The sequence below is a fragment of the Danio aesculapii genome, chromosome 12, assembly GCF_903798145.1.
Source record: "Danio aesculapii chromosome 12, fDanAes4.1, whole genome shotgun sequence".
Classification (NCBI taxonomy): Eukaryota; Metazoa; Chordata; class Actinopteri; order Cypriniformes; family Danionidae; genus Danio; species Danio aesculapii.
Genome location: NC_079446.1, coordinates 26,788,597 through 26,815,969, shown reverse-complemented (window position 1 = coordinate 26,815,969; position 27,373 = coordinate 26,788,597). Strand labels below are relative to the sequence as shown.

Below are 27,373 nucleotides of genomic sequence, written 5' to 3'. Positions count from 1 at the left end.
GGGACGGGTACCAGTGTGATGTCTCGTGAGGCTGCCGCGGCGCTCATGTGTAAGCTGGGCTGTCTGACGGAGCTGCTGCAGTCCAATGCCCGGGCAAACGTACCAACCGCTCTGCACACAGTTTCATCATGCAAATTTAATTATGCCATCAGTTTCCTCGCTGACACACTTTACAGTGGCTTCTACGGCAGAGGTTACAAACTCATGGGTCAAAACCCGAAAACGAGTCACGGGTCTGATATGATGGGTTCACAAAAAGCATGAGGGGGGAACATGATGCATCCGTTTATTGCAAATTTATTTTTTGAACTGGAATAAGATACATATTTCTTGGCTGGATAGCAATTCACAAACTCTCGGATCAATTGATTTGGAGTATATTTGAGTTTCTTTGGTAATAAGAATAGACATAGAGATCAATCAAACACTACTGATGGTATGTTTACACAACACCTTTTACAGCTAAAAGGCTGGGACACACCAAGTCGACAGTTAGCCATTGGGCTTTGTGGGGCCAATGGTCCGGCTAGTTGCAAACAATACAGCGGATCCTGTTCTGGCTACTTGACATGTGGCTGTTTGTCATAAAAAGACAACAAGGTATGTTTGAGCTTAGGACGACCATGGTTTACTGCTGTGCACCATGACTGTATTATTACGACAGGGCTCAACAATAAGGACTGTGTGAGAGACGCTCGGGACAGGAACATTACTCAAGTTTACTAGTGTAACTAAAATTTAATTTGTCTGCAACTATTTGTATATTGCAGGCAAATACAGTCTTAGAATCGAGAAACAGTTTGTGCTTTTAAGCCTTTAATTGCTGCCTTATCCATGCTATCGTAAACACCATATTGCTGTTCCTCTTATCTGATTGGATGTTGTGAGCATGTTATTTTTTCCATAACCTGGTAACAACCAGAACAGCAAAGAAACAGCAACATGACGGCAACATAACATTATGAGGCTAAGAGAAAACGTCTGTTTCTAACATCTTGGAAGCAGACATTTAAGCGGGTACAACACCACAAAAAAATCAGGGATCAGAACGTGGGGTCAAATTTGGGTTAAAATAGATGACATCCAAGCCATCTAGCCTAAGAAGTCCAAATGTTTCAATGTATCCAAAGCTCAAATTCAATCTCAAATTTACATATGATTAGAGCTTCATGCATCTCCTGAACTCCCCACCATATGAAACGAATGCCTTCCAGTCTGTCGCTTGTCATTTGTCAGAGATATTGGAAAGGCGGATACAAGCTTTCAAATCAATTCAATTTGAGTACACTTCAGTTATCTCGTCCATTTTGCTCCCTGGGATGGGAAAATACATTTTTTCCTAAAGCCATATCAATTACCGTTGAATAGCAGACCTATAGAAACCAAACAAGTGTGAGGCAAGTAACTGGTTTAAGAGAGAAACCGCTACAAATCATCAACATATAGTTTATGCTAACAAAAACAGACTTCAGTGCCTGATTAAAGAAATAGATCAAGCTAAGATGAAAATTGTCATCATTGACTCATCTTCCACTTCTTCTGTTGAACACAAAGGATGATATACTGAGGAAGGTTAGGAGAAAAACATTGATTTCCATAGGATTTTTTGTTCCAACTATGGATGTCAATGGCAGCTTTTTAGTAAATGGAGAGTAAATCTTCATTTTTAGGTGTACTGTCCTTTTAAAGAGACATTTACAAGGCTTAAAAAACGATGTTACAATGGAGAACAATGCATATTTGCTGTATTAAAATTACAGATAATAAAATATAGAAAGCTCCAAAGACATACCGAGCAACCACAAGAAACTGGTCGATCTGTTTGTTGGTCAGCGGACACTCTGGATCCCACATCTTTATCTCCAGTTTGGACTGGTCTCTGTCATCGGCTTCTCCTAAAGAAACATTTACATTCATCAGAGCTGGCTACGTAAAACCATTGAGTAAAATCTGCCATCATCCACATTTCGGTCAAGACAACCTAGGCAACTTGTTCCCGTGGAAACGATGGGAATTAACACGTAAATCAAACCTGGCGTTAGGTAATGATGGAAGACAGCCTGCTTAGCAAGATCATGAAGAACGATGATGATGACAGGTATTATCATCATCAGCCCACCCGCCTGTCATTTGAATGAAGAGCAAAGCACTTAATCCTGCCTTGCATAAATGCTGAACGGACAGGGAAAAACACTCTAAATGAGAAGGTCAGAAGCCATCGGTTCAAATGAAACCTCTTTCTTAACCGTTTAAAGAGATAGGTCACACAAACCTGTTTCAGTATCTTCTGTTAAACAAAAAAAGGAGATATTCTGTTTAAAGAAGCATCCAATTTGTGATTGGTTTCTACTACGGCCGTCGATGGCTGATGGTTTCCATGATATTGTTTTGTTGTTCAACAGAAGCAAGAACTCCAACTCATTTTGGAACCACTTTAAAGGGTCACGAAAAACTAAAACACATTTTTTGGGATGTTGACAGTCATATCTGTGTCCCACGTTGCTAAAAACACTATTAAGACACATATTTCACTAAATAGTGAAATTAATTTGAGCAAATTCGATCTTCCGGTTTAAAAATAAATTTTGAAGCTACGTCATGGCCATGAGATCATTGTGTAAATCCAGCATGTAGACTGGATGTCTATACCGGCTGGTACAACGTGACGTCTTTGAGTTTTCAGCATTAATTCACGAGAAAGACTTGATTCCAACCAATTAGCACGCTCTATTGTGAATGAGATGCAACTTCATTAATATGCATGATAGCTTTGAAGACCTGTTACAGTGTTCAGACGGCAGTGAGATGTCACATTGTGTTGCCAACCGTAATTAAAACAAGTAGAAGAAGAATTGTTCCAAGACATGGGTTATCAGTGTTGTGTTTATAAATGTGCCGCAACGAAGGTTTAGTTTTCATTTTCCCGCAATGAGAGCACTGCTACGTGTGGGCCCACATTTGACTTACAGATTACGTGTCTGCTAAAACGGGACAAAAATGTGTTTTTAAGGAACATTTTTTACCCGAGAGCTTTTTGCTTCTGGAAATGGTGAAATCCAGATTTGCTACTTGTCTACTTTTTAAAAAGACGCGGTTCAAGTTTGTGTTAATTGTCCTGCCTCTACAGATTTGTAAGTGTGTGATCGGTGTTTTTTGTTTATGTTTATTCAGGTGGCGAAGTTAGTTAGTATCGTCAGCAGTACTCTCAGTTTTTAAAAACGTACCCAATTTAAAGTGATTTAGTTACTACGTTTACAGTACGTTAATATCACTACAATATAATAGACCGAAAGATTCGCTGTTATTGCTGCTCTCTGAATGCAAACATGTAAACACTTTAATCAAGCTATTACCATCGTGTATGATTTTCGCTGGGTATGATTTTCAGCACATTTTGTGACAGGATAGTCTATACACACACAGCTGTTTGACGCTATTCTCTGCATCTACCGAGTCTCTGCATTTACCGAGAAATGCAGAGGTTTTTTTTTCTCCCATATGGCGCGTGGTATCAAAAATTCCATTGAAACTACACTATTCCAGCAGTTCATACTTGCATCCAATATCTCATTTGTCACGGGGGGCATGCAGGAAATGTTCCTGAATGAAAGTGAAAGTGCTGAACTGCAGTTAAAAATTGACAAATTAAAAATAAAACACCCGAAGTTACATGAGACTCTGGAGGAACTGTGGATGACGCAATGATGTCAATCGAATTATGTGCTATAACATGTAAAACGGTATCATAAAAGAAACATTTAAAAAGCAACTCATGTAAACACCTTAATCATATTATTGTCTTATTCAGATTAAAGCAAATCATTTGATTACTCATGTCCATGTAAACGTAGTTACTGTCTATCCCCCCTGCGTCTGTGTTTGTGTTGCTGCTGTGAAAATCAGCTGTAGTGCATGTCTTGAAACTCCCCCTTTTCATTCAAATCCTTCCTTCTCTTGTAACTCGACACTCCCACCTAAACCAAGCTGGAGTCACCCCCTTTCTTGATTTTTACTAGAAGTGTGAAAACACCCCATTAAGACGCGGGGGTGGGGGGTTGTTCATGGCCCTTTAAGATGAGTAAATGATAACGGTTTTAATTTGAGTGCTCTGTCCCCTTAATTATAATTTAAAAATTGACACGCTGTATCCAATATAGATGGAAAAGTTTGTCAAAAGGCAGGTCGAAATCGAAATCTAAAAAGTGCTTCCTTGACATCGTCTCTCTTAGGTTTGCGAGAGGACTAGGGTCACAGACTTATAGCGTGGGTAATAGTAAGGTCACAGATTGTCAGAAGAGCAATTTCACACTTGGCTGGTAGAACACTGCAATATTGTAAATGTGCCAGTTTCCTTGTGATGCTTCGATGCGCAAGATCCAAACTCGTAAAATTTGAACACCGCAGCACAAGTCTAAGACTACTACTTCCTAAGCCAAAAAACCTTACTCTTAAGAAACAAAAGTAAATCACCTTCCAGCCCCAAACCATAGACACTTCACAAAAAGCAATGAGTGTAACTTAATCTTAAATCTGGTCAGGTCTACAGTCCAAAAGACATAACAAGCTGACATCTAAGAAATACCTTAGAGGTTTTGTCTTATGTCTCCTGATTTTCGGCCAAAACGTTGTGCAGTACTACACTCTGCACCTGCATGACAGATAATAATTCTTTATAGCAGTAAATAGAAAAAGACTGGGGCTGTGGATTTCTAAATTGCAAACAAAGAACTATTGTTTACATTGCATTTTTATAAATTAATTTTTATGGTCAAACAATAAAATATTCTTTCTTTGAAAGCTTTTCTGATAAATAGCATATGACTTTAATTAACACCACTAGTATTATTTAACATTTAAAATTAATTGGGGTTTTTTAATTGTTGATTGTTTGAAGTTGATTCTCAAATGAAAGTCATGCAAGATGCCTTTAAAGTCACAAGATTAATGAATACAGCTCACTAAAAGACAACATTTCCTAACTTGATAATTAATATTAATTTTTTTGTTCCAGTGGTATTTTAAGTAATTGGATGCAAGCAGAGTATGACTGTTTGCAAAGCATACAGCGCCATCTGCTGGTAAAAAGTAAACTCAAAAGTAGATTCAAGAGGGAATGACGATGCATTTAAAAAAAATTATAAAATTGGTAAACAAACTGTTATTTATATAGCATTTTTAAAACAATTGTGGGCCACTGATAAAATATTCATAAAACATCTTTGAAAGTTTGTGTGATAAATAGCATATGACATTAATTGAAACACTGAAAAGTAACTATTTTTTGTGTTTTCATTTACTTCGAAGTTGATTCTCAAATTAAAGTCATGTTAGCTGCCTTTAAGATCACAAGATTAATGACAACAGCTCACTAAAACATTTTCTAACTTTATAATTAATATTCATTTCAGGTTCAAGTGGTATTTGCATGTAATTGGATGCAGGCAGAGTGCAACTGTTTCCAAAACATACACCGCCATCTGCTGGTAAAAACTAAACTCAAAAGAAGATTCAAAACGGAATAGTGATGCGTTTTAAAAATCTCAGAATCAACACAGAATCAATTTCTGAAATGATTTTTTTTGCCACAGCTTTACATTTCATCAGCCTTTTTTTACTATTGTGCTCTTTGCAAAAAAGAATATCAAATATAGGCTTTATATCATAGGCTTCATCACAACTCAATGCTGACTTCCAGCTGAGATCCTAATAGTGCAAATCACAATACAAAAAAAACTTTTAAAAACACACTGCAAAATTAATCTTTTGTACTTTGCATCTGAACTTTGTTGTCGACGATAAGACAGCTTTCAATACTGCGCAGTTCAGTGAGTGGATTTCTTCATCACTGATGACTAATCTAAAATCCCCTGATTGTCTGTTACATTAAAGAAACATGCTTGCTTGTAACATTAATGCTGCAAAAAAGTAAAAGAAATATCTGATGCAATGCGAGATGATCTAAATGTAATTCTGCAATCAACACTTTCATTCAACTTCACTTTAATAGCAACCATCATAATCTACTATTGAGCCTTGCAGATATCAAAGGCTCTCAGCAATCAGATTCCAAAAGCAAGCAACGAATGCTGCTAATGCACAGCTGCAATGTGCTTTACTATGACAGAAAAATATGATATATACTTTAATAAGATATAAATAAAATAAAAAATGTAACAAAATAATTAAAAATAATAAAATAAAATAAATAAATCAAAAAAATAAAAACAACCGTCATCCTAAACTTTAATCTCCAAAAAAAAAAAAAATAAATCCTCAAATAGTATAGATTTTATTGTAGACTGTGATATACACTCACCAGACACTTTAATATGTACACCTTACTAGTACTGGGTTGGATCCTCTTTTGCCTTCGGAACTGCCCTAAATCCTTCGTGGTTTAGATTCAACAAGGTACTGGAAATATTCCTCAGAGATTTTGGTCCATATTGATACGACAGCATCATGCAGTTGCTGCAGATTTGTGGGCTGCACATCCATCATGCAAATCTCCGGTCTAAGATGATTTGCGCTTTATGACATGGCGCGCTATACTGCTAGAAGTAGTCATTAGAAGATGGCTACACTGTGGTCATTAAGGGATGGACATGGTCAGCAACAATACACAGAAACGCTGTGACGTTGACACGATGCTCAAATGGTACCAATGGACGCAAAGTGTGCCAAGAAAATATCCCCTGCACAATTACACCACCACCAGCAGCCTGAACCATTGATACAAGGCAGGATGGATTCATGCTTTCATGTTGTTGACATCAAATTCTGACCCTACCTTATGAATGTCGCAGCAGAAATCGAGACTCATCAGATCAGGCAACATTTTTCCAATCTTCTATTGTCCAGTTTTAGTAAGCCTGCGTGAATTGTAGACTCAGTTTCCTGTTCTTAGCTGATAGGAGTGACACCCTGTGTGGCCTTCTGCTGCTGTAGCTCATCTGCCTCAAGGTTCAACATGTTGTGCGTTCTGAGATGATCTTCTGCATACCTCGGTTGTAACGAGGGATTGTTTGAGTTACTGTTGCTTTTCTATCAGCTAGAATCAGTCTGGTCATTCTCCCCTGACCTCTGGCATCAACAAGGCATTTGTGCCCACAGAACTGCCGCTTACTGGATATTTTCTCTTTTTCAGACCCATCCCTGCAAACCCTAGAAATGGTTGTGCCTGAAAATCCCATTAGATCAGCAGTTTCTGAAATACTCAGACCAGCCCGTCTGGCACTAACGAGCAGTTAGACAGGTGTACGTAATAACGTTGCCAGTGAGTGTACATAAAGTGATTATAAACACAGTTTATTGAATTAGCAATTTAAACCAGGACTGGACAGATTTTGTTTAATGGTGCAGGTCATATTTGCAGCTTTAGGTTAAATTTGGAGGATATTTTTAGTGGCATTTATGAAGTCCCCATTCATTTTTTTTAGAATACATTTTCACTCACTTGCTCCAACAGCCACAAAAACAACTCTGACTCGTTTACTTCATTTGAGTTACTCACAAAAGACAAAAAAGTGAAATATCCACAGCGTTAAAAACACACCAATAGCTATGATAAACACAATACACTAACTACGGCTGCACGATATTGGAGAAATCTGACATTGCAATATTTTGTTTTCCTGTGATATATAATGCGATACGAGTACAACTTTACCATAAGGCTTTAATAGCTCTATTTGGAAAGATCGATTGGAATGGTTCTCTATGGGAATGCATCTGTGTAAAATGTAATAATATACAAGCATTAAGGCGGGCCGATAAATCGAATTTATCCATTAACTCCAGTGTGAAGTTCACATCGATTTGCTTGAATGAAAATCAGTTTTCAAGACACTCCCCTCTGGGCTCCCATAGTTCCCAGTTCATAAAAATGCACAAACAACATGCAGCGAGAAAAGTTGTGCTTTTTGAAATAAAATAAAATTTTTAAAACAAGCATGCTAAAAAAAAGGTCACAACTCAGGGCTCGCAGTCACGTATTCACCGCAAGACACGAGTATTTGGAACTGTGCGTCTCACCTTGTATTTCTCACAGTGAGAAGTAACAGAAAAGAATTTATGAAGAAGACACGCATATGAAAGGAATTGTTACCCATAAATATATCTAATGTAAATATCTATGACTGTTACCGATCTAATGTTGGAACGTTGAATCCAACGTTTCCGTTTCCGGATAAATGATGTGACCCACCAGCCGAAAAGATGTTAATTACTGTAAATATCGACACTTACAAAACTCACTCAGTGCACTAGACTAGTCTACCAAAGCAATAAAATGCAGCCCACTAGCCTAATGAGAGTAATTTATATGAACTAATGTGACACAAAATAACAACGAATAAACCTCTGAACGCATGTTCATTGAAAAAAATTATCTTAACATAGTCCTCTTTTTAATTATCATGAGTTTACTTTCACTGTAATTGTATAAAATGGTGTAATTTATATTATTATTACAAAAGTCTTGCATGCAATTATAAATAGAGCTCGTGAAATTTGATCTTTAAATGACAACTTTTTTCTTTAGCATTTTGTGTCCAATAATTATAATTATGATAAAGGTTATATATGTTAATAACCATTAAATCAAATCATTTGTTTTGTTGGGGGAATCAATTTAAATTGGATTTTTTTGTGAAAAAATATGGGATTCTTTAAAAAGGCCATATCGTCCAGTCCTAACAAGCATAGATGAATGCAATAAAGAAAATTATACAAATGAAATAAATAGTGTTTTATTATTTTCCGAGGAGTCTAAGAGTATTCTGGTGCAATAATTGAAATGTAAAACAATACTGCATAGTCTTTCAAATGGTACAATTTCTTATGCCTGAATGTTTTTGAAACCCTCATATAGTCACAGGCCTCAAAATCACATGCAAACAATTAAATAAAATCCAGACTAGACATTGCATATCTTACCTTCCTGTAGCATTTCAGGAACATCAGCCTGAAAGCGTGGACCAACGCGAATCTCCCCCTTGTCCGCCAATAGCGTCTTCTGTGTTGGGTCGTACACCAATGAGTAAAAAAATGTGTCCTGAAAAAGAATGAAAACTTGAATTAGACAATCAACAACAGATATAAAACAGCACTGAAAACAAAAACATACCTCTTTCTCTAGGTAGGAGAGCACAACTTCTGTCTCGTTAAGGAGGGCCACGCTGCACTTCCCCCTATTTCCAACAGAAAAAAAGATAAGTGATTAAAACCCTCAGCCCCATGTGCTGTGTTCTGCATCCAGCTGTCTCCACGGGTCCTCTAATGCGTCGCGCAGTAAAACGGGAGAGATACAAGGTGCAAGATTGCACAAGAATGTGTGAGTGTGTGATGGTGACATGAGCAAAGATGGAAAGGTGAGAATAGAGCAGATGGGTGAGAGGACTATAATAAAATTCAGGAAATTAAAGGAGAAAGGGCAGCGAGAGGAAACAGATAAGGCCAGCCACAAGACAATGAGGGAGCGCTGAACAAAAACATTATGGGACTACTAGACAGTGGAAAAACGGATGCTAATCACTCGCTGCTCCTCTGAAAGAGCTTTTAATCAGGAACACTGCCACGTCTACAGACAAGCTTCACTGCCGCGGAAGCTATGCTCAAAGTGTGCTATTCAAAGCTACAAACTGCTAATTTAAAGAAACAGTTCGGCAAAATAACACAAGATTATGCTTTCTGTTTATGGAGTTTAAATATAAAAAATGTAAAAGTAATAAATAAATAAAAATAAGAATAAAAATCCTTTAAAATATAGTTGTGTTCTACAAAAGCCATTCAGGTTGAGAACGATGTGTGTGTGACATTATGACAGAACTCTATTTTGGAATGAGTTAAAATATATATTAGACATACTACAGATAACCCATTTTAGCCAACTACGCGAGACTACCACTTTCCGCATAAATTAATAGCCTAATTATCAGATTTTAAATGTAAAAACCAATTCGAATTTTAACTTTAAACACAAAAAACAAGAAATCAGCACATCAGCTAGGCATGGACTGGTATAAGATTCTGAAAGTATGAAAACCTTGCATAAAAAATATATATATCACGGTTTTATGATATGACGTTATTGTGATTAGTGCTCTCAAATATGTTAAATAGACACTTTGTTCCTATTGAATATTTAAAATATGTTGGAACAGTAAACATGTCAGGCTAAAAAATTAAATAAATCATTGACTTGTCATCTTAGTTTACAAACAGATTTCTTTAATCCTTGAAAAAGCATCTTTGGATATCTTTCTTTTCTATGGATATAAAGTAGGTAAGCCGCTGCACTGTTCAGGTGCATAGCACTTAGAATGCACATAGCAACATGGGATGTTAGTTTATATGCGATTTGTTTCTCAAATGTCAGCTGAATCATGTGCTGACCATTAGCTTTTGATGTGGAGGGTCTTTTTCTGCTAAAGATACTGTTGCTCTTAAAAACTAAAATCATTGTACAAAAAACACTTACATATACCTTAGAAATGGTATAACTAAATTTTTGCGATGTTAAAACCTTGACTTTTATAAACCACAATGTCACAGCCATATCACCCTGCAGCCAAAGACCGGATTCTCTCTGAAACTAGGCAGGGCTTAGCCTGGTCAGTACCTGCATGGGAGACCACATGGGAAAACTTGGTTGCTGTTGGAAGTGGTGTGAGTGAGGCAAGCAGGGGGTGCTTAACTTGCTGTCTGTGAGAGTCCTAATGCCCCAGTAATAAGTGAAAGGGACACCATTACTGTCAGTCTTTCAGATGAGACGTTAAACCGAGGTCCTGACTCTCAGTGGTTATTAAAAATTCTATGGCACTTCTCGTAAAGAGTAGGGGTGTAACTCCGGTGTCCAGGCCAAATTCCCTCCATCGGCCCTTATGATCATGGCCTCCCAATCATCCCCATCCACTGAATTGCCTGCATCACTGTATCTCCACTCCACCAATAGCTAGCGTGTGGTAACCGCACTGGCGCCTTTGTCCTGTGTGTGCAGTCGCATCATCCAAGTGGATGCTGCACACTGGTGGTGGTGTGGAGAGATTTCGCTCATGATTGTGAAGCGCTTTGGGTATATGGCCATACACAATAAATGCGCTATATAAATACACATTACATTATATTACAAACCGCGGTAAACCTTGAAAACGGTTATCGTCCCATGCCTAATATCAGCACAGATAATACAATGCAGTATGAGACTAATGAAATTATGGCAGTGGTTCTCATCCAGGGATCTTTAGGAGGGAGCAAGCGATGCCTTAATTGTATTACAATAATACAATCTCTTGTAAAAATGTTACGTAAAACCCCCCCAAAAATGAAATCTCTGCCATTATTTACTCACTTTCCACTTTTAACAATATAAAAACCAATGTGAGTTTTTTCTGTAGAACACAAAGGAAGTTTTCAAAGGATTAGAAGAATTTTGAGGAATCCTGGTTGATGTTTCCCATAGTAATTTTTTCCCTACTATGAAAATAAATATCCAGCATTTTTCAAAATATCTTTAACCAGCATTTTTCAAAATACCTTCTTTTGTGAAGAAATAGACTGAACTCATATGTTTAAAACCACATCAGAGAGAGTAAATGATGAGGTTATTTAAATTTTGGGGTGAACCGTCCCTTTAAGAAGTGATCGATATGCCATAAATTACTAACAAAGTACCTTGATGCAAAAATATTTTCTGTATTTCGAAAAAAGAAATCAATAAAATCCCAATTGCTACTGGTTGGAAAAGAGAAACTCAAACTTCAGCTATCAATTGCGCCAATGTCAAAAGTCAAAAACAGAAAACAACTCTAAAACTAAAGTTAGACTCATGACTGGGAAAAGAACATTGTGTGCATGTGTGTTTTTTTTTAACCTTTAAACCAAACTTCAAAAACTTGCCTAGTAATGTTTCAGATGGTGCCAGGTGGACATGTCTTTTGTGGATATGCAGCCACGTGGTCAACCACATAAACAACATCATAGCAATATGCTTTTTACAGCAGTTTCTGGAAGTGGTGTACAACCTGACAAGTCCAATTCTTTCCGTCCCTGTTTACCCACCACCATCATCCACATCAATGAAAACATCTAACCAGGGCCAAACTAACCAACCTACATTGATTCAATTACTAATGTCAATTAAAATATGAAGCTTAAATTACGGATTTTTATGCAAATGCTATCTGTACAGCTTGCATGATGCAAATTTCATCACCAGCAGTCAGATTTTGTAGCACATGCACTTTTAAAAGTGCAGTATGCAAGTTTGACACCCAATGGTTGAACTAGGTACTGCATGCCTGGTTCAAAACAGGCAAGTGCAGGTTACCAGATTGACAACAGCAACAGGAGCGAGCCTGAAAGCTGATTTAAGGTTCATTTAAGTCGTGTTCTAAATAAAAGCAACGGCACACGAAAGATGAAATATTTTCCATATTAAAAAGAGATATTGTTCTAACCATCTCCTAAAATTTACATTTTATTTCTTGCAGCTGAACATTACCATAAACTGTGATCAGCTCAGGTATACCACATGTGCTTTATTCAATTTTAAATGCTAATAACGTGAGTATGAATGCCATTTTACATGACATTTATTGCCATACTACTGCAAGCAGCAGCAGATAGTTCACCTCAGATCTTGAAAGTAAAAAAAAAAACATTTAAAACCGAACTTGAATACTGGGACTCAAAACCAACACATATCAGTGATTCAGCATCTACATTTAATAATGTAAAAGGTTTAATATGTATTATTTAGATTATAAACTTTACAATTTTGTTGGAGTGCATATATATTCTGTGCTTCTGAATGGCTTTATTCAAATTTGTCGTGTTTTATCTGGTGCAAACAGCCAAATTGCTTATCACTGCAAATCTTGTCACGTAGCGTGTTGTTAGGACACAGGGTTACAATGTAATTTGCTCACCTAATGCTTATGCAAGTAATTTTTGTATTATTTGCCAATTAATAACTACCTCATGTGGAACTCTGAATCTGCATCTCATTTCGGAAGCTGTAACTGTCCACCGGAGGTCAAATTTCGGTCACAGCGCATGCTTTGGGAGCCTTCATGACTGAATGATTGAAATATGCGGTTTTCCACCAAGGCAACCAAGGGTGCTAAAATATAATTGGCTAAACTGGCATAGGGCCAAACACAAAGACAGACGTTCCGGCACGGAAAACACATTTTCAAAGCAGAATATCTGACTTCAGCATCGTTTTTCAGATAAACAAGTACGTTTACAAGCATGTTTCTTAAATATCTGCAAACATATTATGGTATTTTTAGACTTTAGAAGACTCCAAAGTTACATACAGCACAGCACCTTTAATGCTTTTTCATCAGCATAGTACATACTTTGGTACCATATTATCCTCAATAACTCATTTTTGTTTAAAAGCGCAATTCTCTCTCAGTTTTTGGCCTTCCATCCACTAAAATGCATCTTTTTATTTAAACCCTCTCTGAAGTGGCTAAATTTGTGTGTGTGTGGGGGGGGGGGGGGGGGGGGGGGAGGGGGGGGGGGGAGGGGGTGTCTTCGTTTTGACAGCATTATTAAAGATTAATGTCAGTTTGTACATGCTCCAGATTGCTTTTCTTCAAAGGCCACAATGTTTATTCAGAGCTGTTGTTTTGGCAAGTTTCCCAGCCTATATTCTCACTCTTATATGCAACTTCATACTCCTGTGTTACTCACAGCAACAATTCCATCTCACTGTCCACCCATTTATGAAACTCCCTGCTTTTCCTCAACATTTTGCAGTGACGTTTTGAAGAGCCAGAAAGTAAATTATTGATGCAATTCAAGGCATCTTGCATTAAACTCCTTTATTGAAAACGATAGAGAGGGTGTTTTTAGACAAAACAGCATTTTCAAATGTATTCGGATTAGTGTAAATGTACATTTTTTTTAGAAACATATCCATGCCTTAAATGTATTTGCTGCACTAAATTATAAGCTATTGACCTTATTCTGCAATGCGGAAGTGCACTCATTTTTGCGATTGCTTAAGAACTTCCAATTCAATTGCCTATGGAACAAATTACTCGGGAAAATAAACGACAGAAAACTTGCTTTCCAAATAAGTGTGTTCACGACTATACAAAAAAAGTAGAAAAATATAATGAGAAAATATCAGTTTGCAACATGAAGCAGCTTAACGAGCTGTTTTTAACATCTAAATATAAAAGAAAGTGAATGAGACAGGAAGTCTCAATCAAAAAAAGATTTGAATGGCTGCATCTGCTCAATAATAGTCAATACTACTGCAGTCAGAAAAGAAACAAAGGAGAAGAATCAACAACCTAATAAAGAAAAACAACAACAAAAAAAGAATAAGAAAGACTGAACTAGTTTACAATACAATGATTTTGTACATAACATTTGGGGAGAAAAGCTGAGATAGTGGACAAGGATAAATCTTTGTAGTGAGCATGTATTACCCAAAAGGTTGTGAGTTCAACTTGTGCATGGAGAATTGGGGATGGGACAGAACAAACAAACAAACCGTTCAGTTCTCTTGTCACGGTTCGATACGCTTATTATTTTATATTATTTATTTTATGATTTGACAGGCAAGCGAGTGTTTGGAGTGGTATCTGACTGGATTGTGGTATACCTGCCATGTCTCTCATGTCTGCGACTCTTTGCCTACTTGACGCTTCGTACGTGTCACTCCCTATTTGCGTCTCAATCTGAAACAACAAACTTGTGTGTGCAAAAGATGTGATATGTGAACAGCCTTCTGCGTTTCTCTCTCAGATCACAATGCTGAGGTATTTTTGTTCTTGTACCTGCAACTATAATCTGAGTGCATGTAACATAACGTCTGGATACCCATCTTTAACTGGCAGCTATTCTGAGTCTAAAGTGAAAGTAAACATTCAGAAAAGAATTTCTAAATTACACCTTCCTAAATTACATTTCCCCTCTTGCTGTATCAGAATTACACGTAATTTTTTAAAGGGCACCTATGGTGAAAAATCTACATTTCAAGCTGTTTGGACAGAAATGTGTGTAAGTATAGTGTATAAACTGTCATATTGGGGTGAAATAAACACACCCAGTCCTTTTTTTCAAATTTAACAACATAAAAACGGTGGACCAATTGGAGCGGTTTTCAGATCGACTGCAACTTTACGTAGAAGTGCGGCCCCCCCCCGCCAACCAATATTGATTGACAGCTGCGTATTAACATTTCCGGTAGTCACGTGTATAATCATATAATCAAGACAGGACGAGCACAAAGCAGCCGGGAATTAAAGGTGTGTTCAGTTCGTTAGGATCATCAATCATCATCAAACGTGATCAATAGTGAGTTTTACAAGTTTAAAATGTTTTAAAACAGAGCATGTGTGTAATGAATAATAGCGCTTCACTTCAGATGCACTTAATCAGCACAGCCGCGTGTCAGAATAATTATAAAGGAAGACGCTTCAATCGCGGTTTGTGGACGTTAAATCAGGTTTATTTTGTACATTAATAAGAGATATTCATACAGCAGTGGAGATTACCAGTATCATGACACATATGCGTGCAAAACGAAGGCAAAGCTTAGAGCGCTGTCTCTCTCTTTCTCTGTGTGTCTGAGCTATGTGTGTGTGTGTGTATGTCTGCACTACATTTGTGTGTGTGTGTGTGTGTGTGTGTATATGTGTCTGCGCTATGTGTTTGTGTCCTTGCTGTGTGTGTGCGTGAACTTTGTAATGACATTGTGTGTGACTCATTGTTGCAACTCCACAAAAAATGCATCAAATACTGATTGTTAAATTTCTTACTGTAGTATTTCTCACACACGTTACGTGAGATCTGCTTCCTGAGGCAGCGGAGGGCGGCGATTGCTAACAGGCACGTGGGAACGGTGGGCGGGGAGGACTAGCCTTAAAGGGCCAGTACATAAAAACAGCAAAACCTTTTTTCTAGCTATAATATAGACACTTCAAACAGCTATAATAAATAATCTGATGGGTGTTTTGAGCTGAAACTTTACAGACACATTCTGGGCACACAAAAGACTTATATTAAATATGAAAAAAGGGGTAACCTATGTGCCCTTTAAAATAACGTGTCTTTTACTGCTATCAAGCTGCTTAGTACATTCAGCTTCGTTGATTACATGGCCTTTTTAAAGGTCCCATGAAGTAGTTTTTTGAAATGTGCATTTTGACTTGGTGTTTGACGGATTCTCAACCGAAACACAAAGAGAGGGTGGGACAGATTACCTCCACCCCTTTAAAGGGGTGGTCCACTACGATATCATATTTGAACTTTAGTTGATGTGTAATGTAGCTGTGTGAACATAAACACAATCAGGTGTAATACGCTCAAAAATACGCTCAAATGTAATACGTTCAAAAAAGTCAAAAGTTCAATGCAAAGAGAGACCTTGGTTTTTACAGAGTTAGCTTAGCAAAGCCTACAATGAACACATTTTGGAGACTCCAAAAAAAATACTTCCAGGCCTGTGAGATCACAAACGTGCTTTTACCGCGCACACACACTGCACAGCTAAGGGGCGTGGCCAGAGGCGCTGTAATGATCCAAATGCCATCCAAACGCTGCTATTCCAACAGAGCTTCTTCTGTTTCTGTTTTTGGCCTTCCAAATGACACGACACTAAGACAGAAGTGCTTGCAGTTACATATTAATTATGTTCCAGAGAATTATAAAACACATAGCAAGCATGATTTGACAAAACACAGCTTCCAGAATCTCTCCCATTTCAGTGCTGGATTTGGTTAAAATCTCCTCAAAGAAGGAGCAGCTCCAACAAGCAGAAGCTGTCGCCTGTAAGTTTTTATTTGTTAAATTTGATCATGACATGTACAGTGTCTAGCCTTAACAGTATGTTGTAGCAAAGACGTAAACAACGGGAAAAGCTGTTTGGCACCGCTAACGATTTAGCAACAAATTAATATTAATCAGTCAAACTGCTGTAAACACACACTCTCTTCACCAGCACTTGCGTGTCTCTCTATAGGCAGCTTTTTCTGCGTTCCACATCTCAGATACTGAACTCGCAAACGATATGTGAACGATTCATAATACTTACACATGCATATTCCGAATATATGTGAAAGACGCAGTGTAACTCATTGAGTTAAAAAAAAATACAGGAGAGCTTGCCTAACTCATGTAGCAGCAGAAAAGTAAATCAAGGCTCACACAGCTCGCAAGCCACATCTTGTGCTTTATTCTTCTGTCAACAGCGTCACTGTATATTACAGAACACTAACTTAATCCGAGCATCAGAGAAAAATAAAAATAAACATCGGTCCTGCGCACATGCGCTTCTCGTGTTACATGCGTCTACAGACAGTTCACATGCACATACACACACACACACACAGACACACACACACACAACGGCGATCTCTCTTAAAGGAGCCGAACCCTATTTTCACTTGTTATAGACACTGGTCAGATTTTATTTTAGAGAGCGGGCATGAGGTTGACTGACTGTATACACAATAATCTGATCCGATAATCGCAGCACATTATGACACATGACCAATCAAAGTCACTTGAGGGTGGGCCTTTCGGAGGAACTAGGGAATATGACAGTCGTTTTCATGTTAGCTGAGTAGCTGTATATAATCAAAGTGAAATTTATGAAAAAAATAACGTGATTTCCTTCCAAGTGAAACATGAGCACATATTGCTTTGCATCTTATAAACACAACCAAGCCTTAAAATTACATTCTGGACCACCCCTTTAAAAAAAAACAGCCAATTGTTTCATCACCGCTCTGCCAGTGAGAGTGGTTGAGCTCAAGCGCATCAAATGTGAGGCGTCTTGAAGGGGGTGGGGCAAATCAGATACCTGAGCGCATTTGATTGGTCATGATTTGATGAGAAAGTGAAGTTTGAGGTGATGTCAATAAAACCATTGATCCTTTTAGGCGGAAGTGACAAACTAAACGCTTCACATGTTTATATCAGTTTTATATCTTCGAAATGCAAATTTTGTAACTGTTTTGGTGCACACTAGCTTCTTGTATTTTTCTTTAAAGTTTTATAGGTTATTTAGTTTATTTACTTTGCAGATTCTTTTGTTTGTTATTTTGGACAGTGGCCACCCTGAAGATATTCTCTTTTTATATTTTTTTACAATAAATCTATTCAATTACTCTCAACTGAGTGTCTGAGTTCGGTTGTCGACTGAAGGGGATCATTTGCATACGTTTTTTTGTTTGTTTGTTTGTTTTCTCTGAGAAATCCACAACCCACAACCTTATTTCGTTTATTAGGCCCATAGTTGTTTTCCCCCAGACTTGGGGCGGAATAATGCGATACGAAACAACAACTTTGTGAACCACGCCACCCTAATGCTTTATGCATAATACCCAAATTATATGTATAATAAAAACTAATTCAGCTAGTGTGTCAATTATGCATACATTTAGAACATTTTATTAAGCTATTATATAAGATATTATACAAGATATTAAAACTCATTCTTATTTATGCATAATTAAAGTTCAATACACATTAATTTTCTTGATTTGGATGGAGAGCAATACAAAAAATAAATAAATAAATAAACCGAACTCAACCCTGACATGTGTCCAGTTCCACACAAAATACATTATGCCCTGTAAAGGCCATCTAGTCTCCCACAATGACTGCTCAATATTTATGGATCACAGAAGCCAAAAGAAAAAAGAAACAAAACAAGAAGAAAGGGAGTGACATTTCCTTTATTTGGAGGCTGATATCAATTTCAGCGAGCACAGCAGGCCTCTCCGAACCCCGGCACCAGCGCTAATGTTTCTCATAGGAGGCTTCTCCTTTGATTAGAAGCACTGCCACCCGGCACCAGTCTGCTAATGCATTTATCACCTGAATCACAGCGGGTGCTACAAAAGCCCTGGGGTGCCACTGGTCAGCTAAAGAATGGATGCAGAACAGTGACTCAGAGCCTGGTGCGGGCCGAGAGTTATGCTGTGCTGACTTGGGGGCTGTTATCTTGCCTCAACTGCCCCCGGAAAACGTAAAGCGAGGATTAAACGTAATGTTTAGGCCTAAGAGAGATTTCCAAGCGTTTTGATGTGGGTGGGTTTACCTGATGTGCGTGGCAGGGAGGGATTCGTACTGGCGGGAGAGGAAAAGCTCTCTGTGGCGGAGCTGATGTTTCTGTTTTTCAGTGAGTTCGGACTCTGGGGGGCTTTCCTTCTCTTCTTCCAGGTCCTCTGTATATAGGGAAATTAAAAAATATATATATGTCAAATAGATCAAAAGGCATGATCACGAGTGCAGAATACAAATGAGTCAAAGAAAAACACATATTTACTTTACGGATAGTTTGCATTAGTGGGCGCATTAAAAGAGGAGAGCAACCGAATCAGCCGAATGCAAATATGTTTTGCATATACAAAGCAGATGTTAAAGATGACAGATTTCTTATTGTCAGTTTGGTGTTTACTGTGACGTGACCAACACTAAGCATTACAGTCAAAATTGTTGTAAATGGGCTACATGCACGGCGAGTGTTTTTTTAGCCACCGACTAACTCCAAGAAAAGGTTAATGTGACTACTTTAAATGTGATATGATTCCTTTTACAGCATCTAAAGGGAATTAACAAGACATAATAAAAGCACCTAAGATAAAAAAAAACAATGTTTGTCTTTAAGCAAGTACCCATTGCATTTATTAAAAGTAACTATAAACACAGGTTTCCATTTTAAATGAATACCACTAACTTCCTATATTAATAAAAACGCATGAAAAGTTTTCGAGTGACAGTATTTACTTTTTTAAAGATTTGATTAATTTTCAAAACAAACAATGAATTCGAAATGATAGTCTCAATCATGTTTGCCCCATCACTTTATTCACAAATGGGATGGTGGGTCAAATCAAAGGTTAGCATGGGCCAACTTTTGTCCACAGGCCCTACTTTGGGCATCTCTGGTATAAATGGAAATTATTAACAGAATCTGCATGTATTTCTACGCCAAAAGTTCACCCAAAAATGTTTAAAATAAATGTTTAGGCAGAAAACCTCTGGTATTTTTTTTACTCAAGCTAGTAAAAGTGTTAATAAAATCATCCATTTCAATATTTATCAGGCTATAATTATGAATAAATAAAATATATCAAAACTACAACATATACATATCATTTACTGCAAAATAACTGAAACATCATTTTTATGGCTAAAACTTTAATGCTCTTTATCTCAGAATTAGATCACAGATTCACAAAGGGGGTCACAACTTGGCAAAATGTGTTACCTGTAGTACCTTTTTTGAGAAAAAAAAGTGTCAATAAAAATGGATTTATTTAATTGAATATTGGTGGCAGATGCATCAGCCAGGGAAAAAGATCAAATGACTAGATGTATTCGCTTATAAAAAAAAAAATAAAAAAAACAAGGATATTATAGATTTGCATTTTTCATTTAGCTTTAATTTCGATATTATTGTAGAATTTGCTGTATACTCCAGTTTAAATTTAGCTCGTTTTATTAAACCGGTTTAGTTTTTATTTTGAGAACGCATTTCTCGTCAGTTTTAATATTTTTAGTTTCAATTTTAGCTATTCTAATTTAACAGTCAACAGGAAACGTCCAGTGACAAGAGCAAAGTTTAATGTTTGTTCAGCTTACATTAGCCTGTTCAAACGATAAAAAAAGTAAAATAATAGTTTGAACAAACACTGGATCCAAAACTACTTCTTGTTAAATTTCATGCACTTAAAGGGTAAAAATAACCTTTTTTTTGAAGAAAATGTGTTTGTCTGTAAAAGTGCCATCTATATGTACTTCTCTACAAAGTCACAAGTCAGATTTTCAGTGTTATTATTTTATTTCAATTAGTTTTAAAGCAAATGTTGCGAGTTTTACTTCGTTTTACTTAGTTTTTCATTTATTGTGATTTATTGTGATTTGACTTAAGAAAATGTTTTGACCAACAGTTTCAGTCTTTGAGTTTGAATTTACTAAAATAACCTTCACTAGATTTTGCAATTTATCAAACTAAGTCGATATGAAAATAATGTGTAATTGAGAAAAAAGATTTTAAGTTTTAGTTTAGAAATACATTTCTGCTACTTCACCAACTCCCTAAACGACACTGAAACACACACACAAAAGCATATTCACAACGACTATTTTACAGGAAATGACACAATATGGTTATACACAAGCATGAGATGACATCCATATTTGGGACTTACTAATTCTAAAGCCTAGCAGTTCGTCTTAAACAACAATCCCCCAGATTTATCTCACTTAGACTTCTCCTATGTTTTCATTTAACCAACATCGAAACACTGAGCCAAGCCAAACTGGTCATACGGTGGCCAGTTGATTAAGACAAATTTGATTGTGGGCCGCTGAAAGAGTAAGAAAATAAGGAAACACTGCTGCCCAATTATGAGCATCTGGTCCTGGTACTCCAGTGATTACAACTCCCATGCTGACTTACCCAAGCACCAGAAACACAGACGCACACGCATATACATCAGTAATTTCAAATGACTTATCATTATCATGCTAATGAGCACTCACGCATGCCACGTCACAGATCACACTTTGGTTACCCTGACAGTGCATTGACATTGGCATGGAAAAGCCTGTTCACTCACTTGCGTGTTTGTCTGCCAGCTGGATGAGGCTCTGAGAGATGTCCCGCCTCCTGTAGAAACAGACCACCTTTGCCTCCACATTTCCGCTTGCAGTCTGAAAGACACAAAGTCACCTTGAGAAACTTCATGCTGTATCTTGGGATGTTGAATTTAACACTTCCGTTAATCGATACTGAAAAAGCTTGAACCTGAGGTTGCAGTCTATTATGTTTAATCAGCAGCGCGGTGATGAATTTATCAACACGCGCTGCGTCTGCACTCTTGAGGGTTAATCGAAAAACACTAGACTAAAAAAAATAAAACTGTGACTGTGTACGACAGATAAAAACAAGATTTAATTTGGTCTCAAGCAGTTTAATAAAACAAAGCAGACATGATGGAATATTTAACACGCTAAATACAAGATATTTATGTTTGTTTAAGAGTTAAAACTACATGAAATTAATCATTTCAATTACATAATCAAATATTGAATAAAATATTTCCCAACATAAATCAATTAAGGGCTGGGTGATATGGCAAAAATGCAAACTCGATTAATCATGTTAAATGATAACGATATATTTTAGGGTTGGGCGATGTTGACCAATTTGGCATTGTACAATGTCTAATGTGAAACATCGCGATGGACGATGGCATCGTTGTCGTAGGCAGCGGTGAGTTATTCATGAAAAATTAATTCCTTCATAAATTAATTATTTGTAGCCCACCGTTTCAACTACCTGACCCACATGGTCTTTGTTTTACCCATAACCAAATCATAAATAAATAAAAATTCATTTACCACCTGTCAATCACTTTTTCCCCGGGACTCTGGCATGAACAGGCAGAGTGATCTGTGTCGTTATAATGGCATCGACAAACTTGGTTGGTAAAAAAGGTGCACAACCAACAAGAACCAACCAACAGTATCTGAGGTTTTTGCTAAAATTACAAAGTTCAAGCATGAAAGCAAAAGACCGAAGCAGTTTACTGACGCTGTGACACGTTACCTGATAGATTCAAAAGATGGAAGAGTAGTTAGATGGAGACAAGATAACTTAAATATCATGTTTAACAACTAAAGTGAGACGCGATTCAGCGGTACATCTTTTCAGTAATTCTAGATGAAATGCCAGTGAAGACGTGGATCATTTTCGATCTAAAATGCCATTTTAAAACTAAGACATGTTAGTGTAAACGCGGCCTCAGTGTGTATTTTTCGTGAGCGGGTTGCTGTGATGGGGGTGGAGGATCGCGATACTGGCTCAGCATCATAATGTCTATCGGTCATCAGCCATGTCATCGTCTATCGACCCAACCCTAATATATATTTCGATACAAGTTGTTAATGCAGCCACATTTTAAAAAGTACCGCAACAATGACTGTAGCCAAAAAAATGAGAGGGTCCATTTAATGGCATAACATATTTTCAGCAGATACATTTTTGGTGGCTGAAAATTCGATATATCTTCAATAGAAACACTTTTAGATTCTCATTGTTGCACATTTCTGCTGTGTGATTGGCTCTTAGATCAATATAGAGTACAAAAGTCCAGAGCTTATCATTGTTATTGACATAAATATTGTCGCGATTCGATATAATATTGTTTATCAGCCCAGCCCTAATTTAACAAAATGGTTTTTACAAATTTAAATGGATTGAACACAAAACAATTAAGTTGTCCCAAAAAAGCCTCAAGAAATGTGTTGATACGGTTCATTTTTAATATGTAGTTTGAACAAGCATCAAAAATACTTTTTGAGTAATGTTTGAAAATAATAAAATAGCTTCACTAAATTAAGTTAAATTGACAGCTCTGAAATAAATAATAAAATTCATTATTTACATGCATTAATTTAGCAGATGCTTATATGAAATGCAACAAACGATACAACAATAAGGGAAAAATCTATTACTAGTAACACAAAGTTTAAAAATAAATAAATAAATAAATAAACAAACAAACGAACAAATAAAAAGTCAGAAAGGGGATTTTTTTGTGAGACATAGTCTAGTGCAAAAGAGATTTCAGATGTCTCTTGAATACTGTCAGTGTATTTGCATTTCGGATGGGTTTGACAAGATCATTCCAGTGAATGAGAATTATACATTAATAATATATTTGTAATGAATTATACATGCAACACATTGGAAATGTACATTTGGCCTGTATGTACACTCACAATCTTTCACATGAACCTATAGCTGCTTCATTTCATGCATCTGCACTAATTAAGCATTATCGGTACACCGACATTTGCCATTTTTTATTTAGCAGCACTGGCAGATGCGTTCATTCAAACAAGTTTGGTGACTTATATTTATCCTTTTTTTTATTATTTGGCAGCCAACTGATATTTGGCAGATGGTTTTTAAATTATCAGCATTGGCAAATGTTTTAACTGATTGTCAAAAAAAGATTACTTAAAATTCAAAATATAGAAATGTCTTTAAACATTGACAAAACTTTGTTAGTGTTTAATCATTATGTAAGAGTTATTTAATGTATAGCATGTCAGTTTTAATGCATCAAGATAAAGTGTTTCTTTTTATTTATTTTCAATTTTTTTATTATTTATTTTTAATTCATTACATAAACATTCATTTTAAAGATTCTGTCACATTTTATAAATATTTACATGTCTAAATTAATAAAGCCATTCTCTAAGATACGAGCATCAGCAATCAAAACATAAATTCAATATCATTCAACTATATAGTATCTAATCGATACCCCATAGCGTTTTCTACTACTATCTAACAGCACTATCAATACATAAAGTCTGGCCGAAAAGAATAATGCAGACCAAGCGCATCTCAATGGCCGCAGGGAGAACATTTGTTTGGATGCTCGGCAGGGCTTATGTGCAAGGCCAAAGCAGAAAAAACCTGAAGAGAACTGAATATGCCAAACAACCAAGTCCTCTTTTTTGACAAATATATCAGTGTGGTAGATCTAATAACAAATCCATGAGAATATTGTGCACGGAGAATGCTGACAGTGAAAGCAGAATGGCAAAAGACTTATTTGAATTATGCATTGTGTTTAAACAGGGCTGTTTAAAAAAATCCTTCAGCATTTAATATTTAAAGAGTTGAATCTTCTTTGATCATAATACAGACATCCTACAGGGAAAAAAAAGATGTCGGTTTCACACCACAGCCTACTTCTCTAAGGGACTCCTGGATGCAGTCTGGTGTTTTGCGTATCTCGCACAGATATGGTTTCTCGGCAAACAAGCTTTGGAGTGAAAACACAACAGACTGACGAGAGAAGCGCACAGAAATGCAAGTAATTTGGCTCTATGTGAAGTGGCTGAGCTTTTTTGCGTCAATGTCATGACAATGTTGTGTTGACACCCTACTAGTACACCCACTGTCCAACTATCTACATCTCCCTCCCAGCCCCGAGGGTAATAATGTACCTTATTCAGTTCCTCTATTCGCCTGATCAGATAGGGGTTGCTTGAAGAATTCTCGAAGAAGACATAATCTGCAGAAGAAAAAAAAGAAAAAAAAGATTAAATGATCTGAATTATTTTGTTGGAAGAAGTCAAAACTTGGGAATGGATGATGAGTTAAATGTCTCAGAGACTCGGAAAGCAAAAAACAACAACAACACACAAAAAGAAACAGAGGAATGGTGAACATCATTATGCTATTATATACATCATTATACTATTATACTAATTTATCTAATGCTATATAGTAAATATGGATTTAATCAGGACACTATCTTCTTTGATAGGAAATTTTACCAAACAAATGTGTGCTAGAAATACTGAACCTTTCATTGTGTAAAATTAGCATTAAACACACCTCAAAGCAATATACTGGGGCCCAACTGGTTACCGCAGATATTCCTTAATTAACAGGTTCGCAAGTTGTATTATGAAGGATTTATGTTGATCAGACCACAAGTAGAAAGGAGGGAACATTAACTACGTTTACATGGACATCGGTAATTGGATTATTTGCCTTAATAGGCGTTTACATGAGCTGCTTTTTCAATGTTCCTTTCATAATCCTGTTTAACGTTATAGTACATAATTCGATTAACGTCATCGCGTCACCACACTATCCACATTTCCTCTCCAGTTTCACTTTTAATTTGTCGACTTTAACCGCAGTTTGGCACTCCACTTGCATTCAGGAACATTTCATGCATGCCCCCGTGACAAATGAGATATTGGATACGAGTATGAACTGCTGGAAGAGTGTTGTTTTAATGGAGCTTGATACCGCATGCCGCATGGGGAAAAAAACCTCTGCATTTCACAACGCAGATGTCTGTGGTCCTTCACTGACTCAGTAGGTGCAAAGAATAGTGTCAAACAGCCATGTGTGTATAGACTATCTTGTCTCAAAATGAGGTGAAAATCCTACACCCCGGTAATAGTTTGATTAAAGGGTTTACATGTCTGTTACATGTCTTACATGTCTGTCAGAATTCAATTTCTTTTTAGTTCAATTATGACCTTAAGCAGATTAAATTAATACAAATAAATGGTAGACTCTTAATCAGAGTGTTGTCTTAATCGTATTATTGGTGTCCATGTATATGATAACTGATGTTTAAATCCATCTCATTTGGCCACTTTACTAGTTTTCTGAAGTGGAGTCTATGAGTGGATGTATGAATGGGCCTTTTCCAATTTTTATTTATAATATTGTAATATAAACGTGTGAACCATATATTTAAGCTTGAAAATAAGGAGCGAAGCAGCTTTTGTTTCTGCTCTGATAGCCACAAAACTACATTAAACACCAGACATGCTTTCATGCACCAACTTCTGTCAATCTGAATTGGACTGCACATCAGCTTACACAATCTAAAAATTGTAATCTGATTCAAATATCAGTTTATATACATTCTGAATGAAACTTTTGTGACTGAAACTTGTGACAGCATTTTACACTTTAGGAAACAGCATGGAAGTAACACCAACAGATCTCATTGCTATTTTTGCCCTGTTGGCAACGGCATACACATTCATAAACCAGCAACATCATTTTTTTGTGAAATTTTACTTCTTCCATCGACAAGTTTTTCAACCTGATGCCATCATGGCATCTTAAGACATGTATGTAAACTATTTAATTCAAGTCACACAGCACTGTGCATATGCCCCAGACAATTTTTGCATACTTCGAAGCTTTTTGGGTGAAGGAGACATTCCTCACAGTTAGGTATAACGGATAACTAATATCCAAGGTATTTAATGTAAAATATCATTTCGATTTCAGGAATTCTTCTTGCACTTATATTTTGGTAAAGATGGAAATTCCTAGAAATAGCACATTTTATAATGCATTAGGTTTTTTTTTTAACTATTCTAAAATATTACCAAAAAGGTTTTGTGACCTGACAAGACACTAAGACCTTAGACCTTTGACTGAGGCTGAGAAATTTGTGAAGTTTATGTCTGGGATGCATTTGTATACAAGGCATTTTGTCAAAAACAAGACGATGAGGTGAAGAATGTGCATTCCTAAACAAACACTTCATTCATGCAAACAAGCATTTTCTCTTCATTGCCATTTAAATGACATTCTTATACATGTATCAGCACATAACATCACACAAGGAGCGTGTCATAATGTAACCGTGTGAAGTATTCAATCATTACGATAATTGTCTATTAAATTTGCAGTGAATTCATTGAAACTATGCCCCTCCAGCTGCAAAAGCATTTTCAATGGCACTGCATTATCGCCGCCATGAAACAATGTCAAATTCCGCGGCATGTAGCCGGCTAATTGCACAAACAAACGACGCGGCGGTTTTGT

At 36.8% G+C, this 27,373-nt stretch overlaps 1 protein-coding gene across 1 annotated transcript in view; it reads right to left on the bottom strand.

Annotated features, from left to right (window-relative positions):
• mta3 (metastasis associated 1 family, member 3) overlaps positions 1-27,373 on the bottom strand; it is a 58,856-nt gene that overhangs the window by 30,597 nt on the left and 886 nt on the right. The window contains exons 2-8 of the mRNA XM_056469450.1: positions 25,009-25,076; positions 21,600-21,693; positions 19,073-19,199; positions 9,128-9,191; positions 8,938-9,055; positions 1,793-1,895; positions 12-111 (exon numbers count right to left, since the gene is read on the bottom strand). Of these exons, the coding sequence (XP_056325425.1) occupies positions 12-111; positions 1,793-1,895; positions 8,938-9,055; positions 9,128-9,191; positions 19,073-19,199; positions 21,600-21,693; positions 25,009-25,076 (674 nt within the window). The remainder of the gene's footprint in view (positions 1-11; positions 112-1,792; positions 1,896-8,937; positions 9,056-9,127; positions 9,192-19,072; positions 19,200-21,599; positions 21,694-25,008; positions 25,077-27,373) is intronic.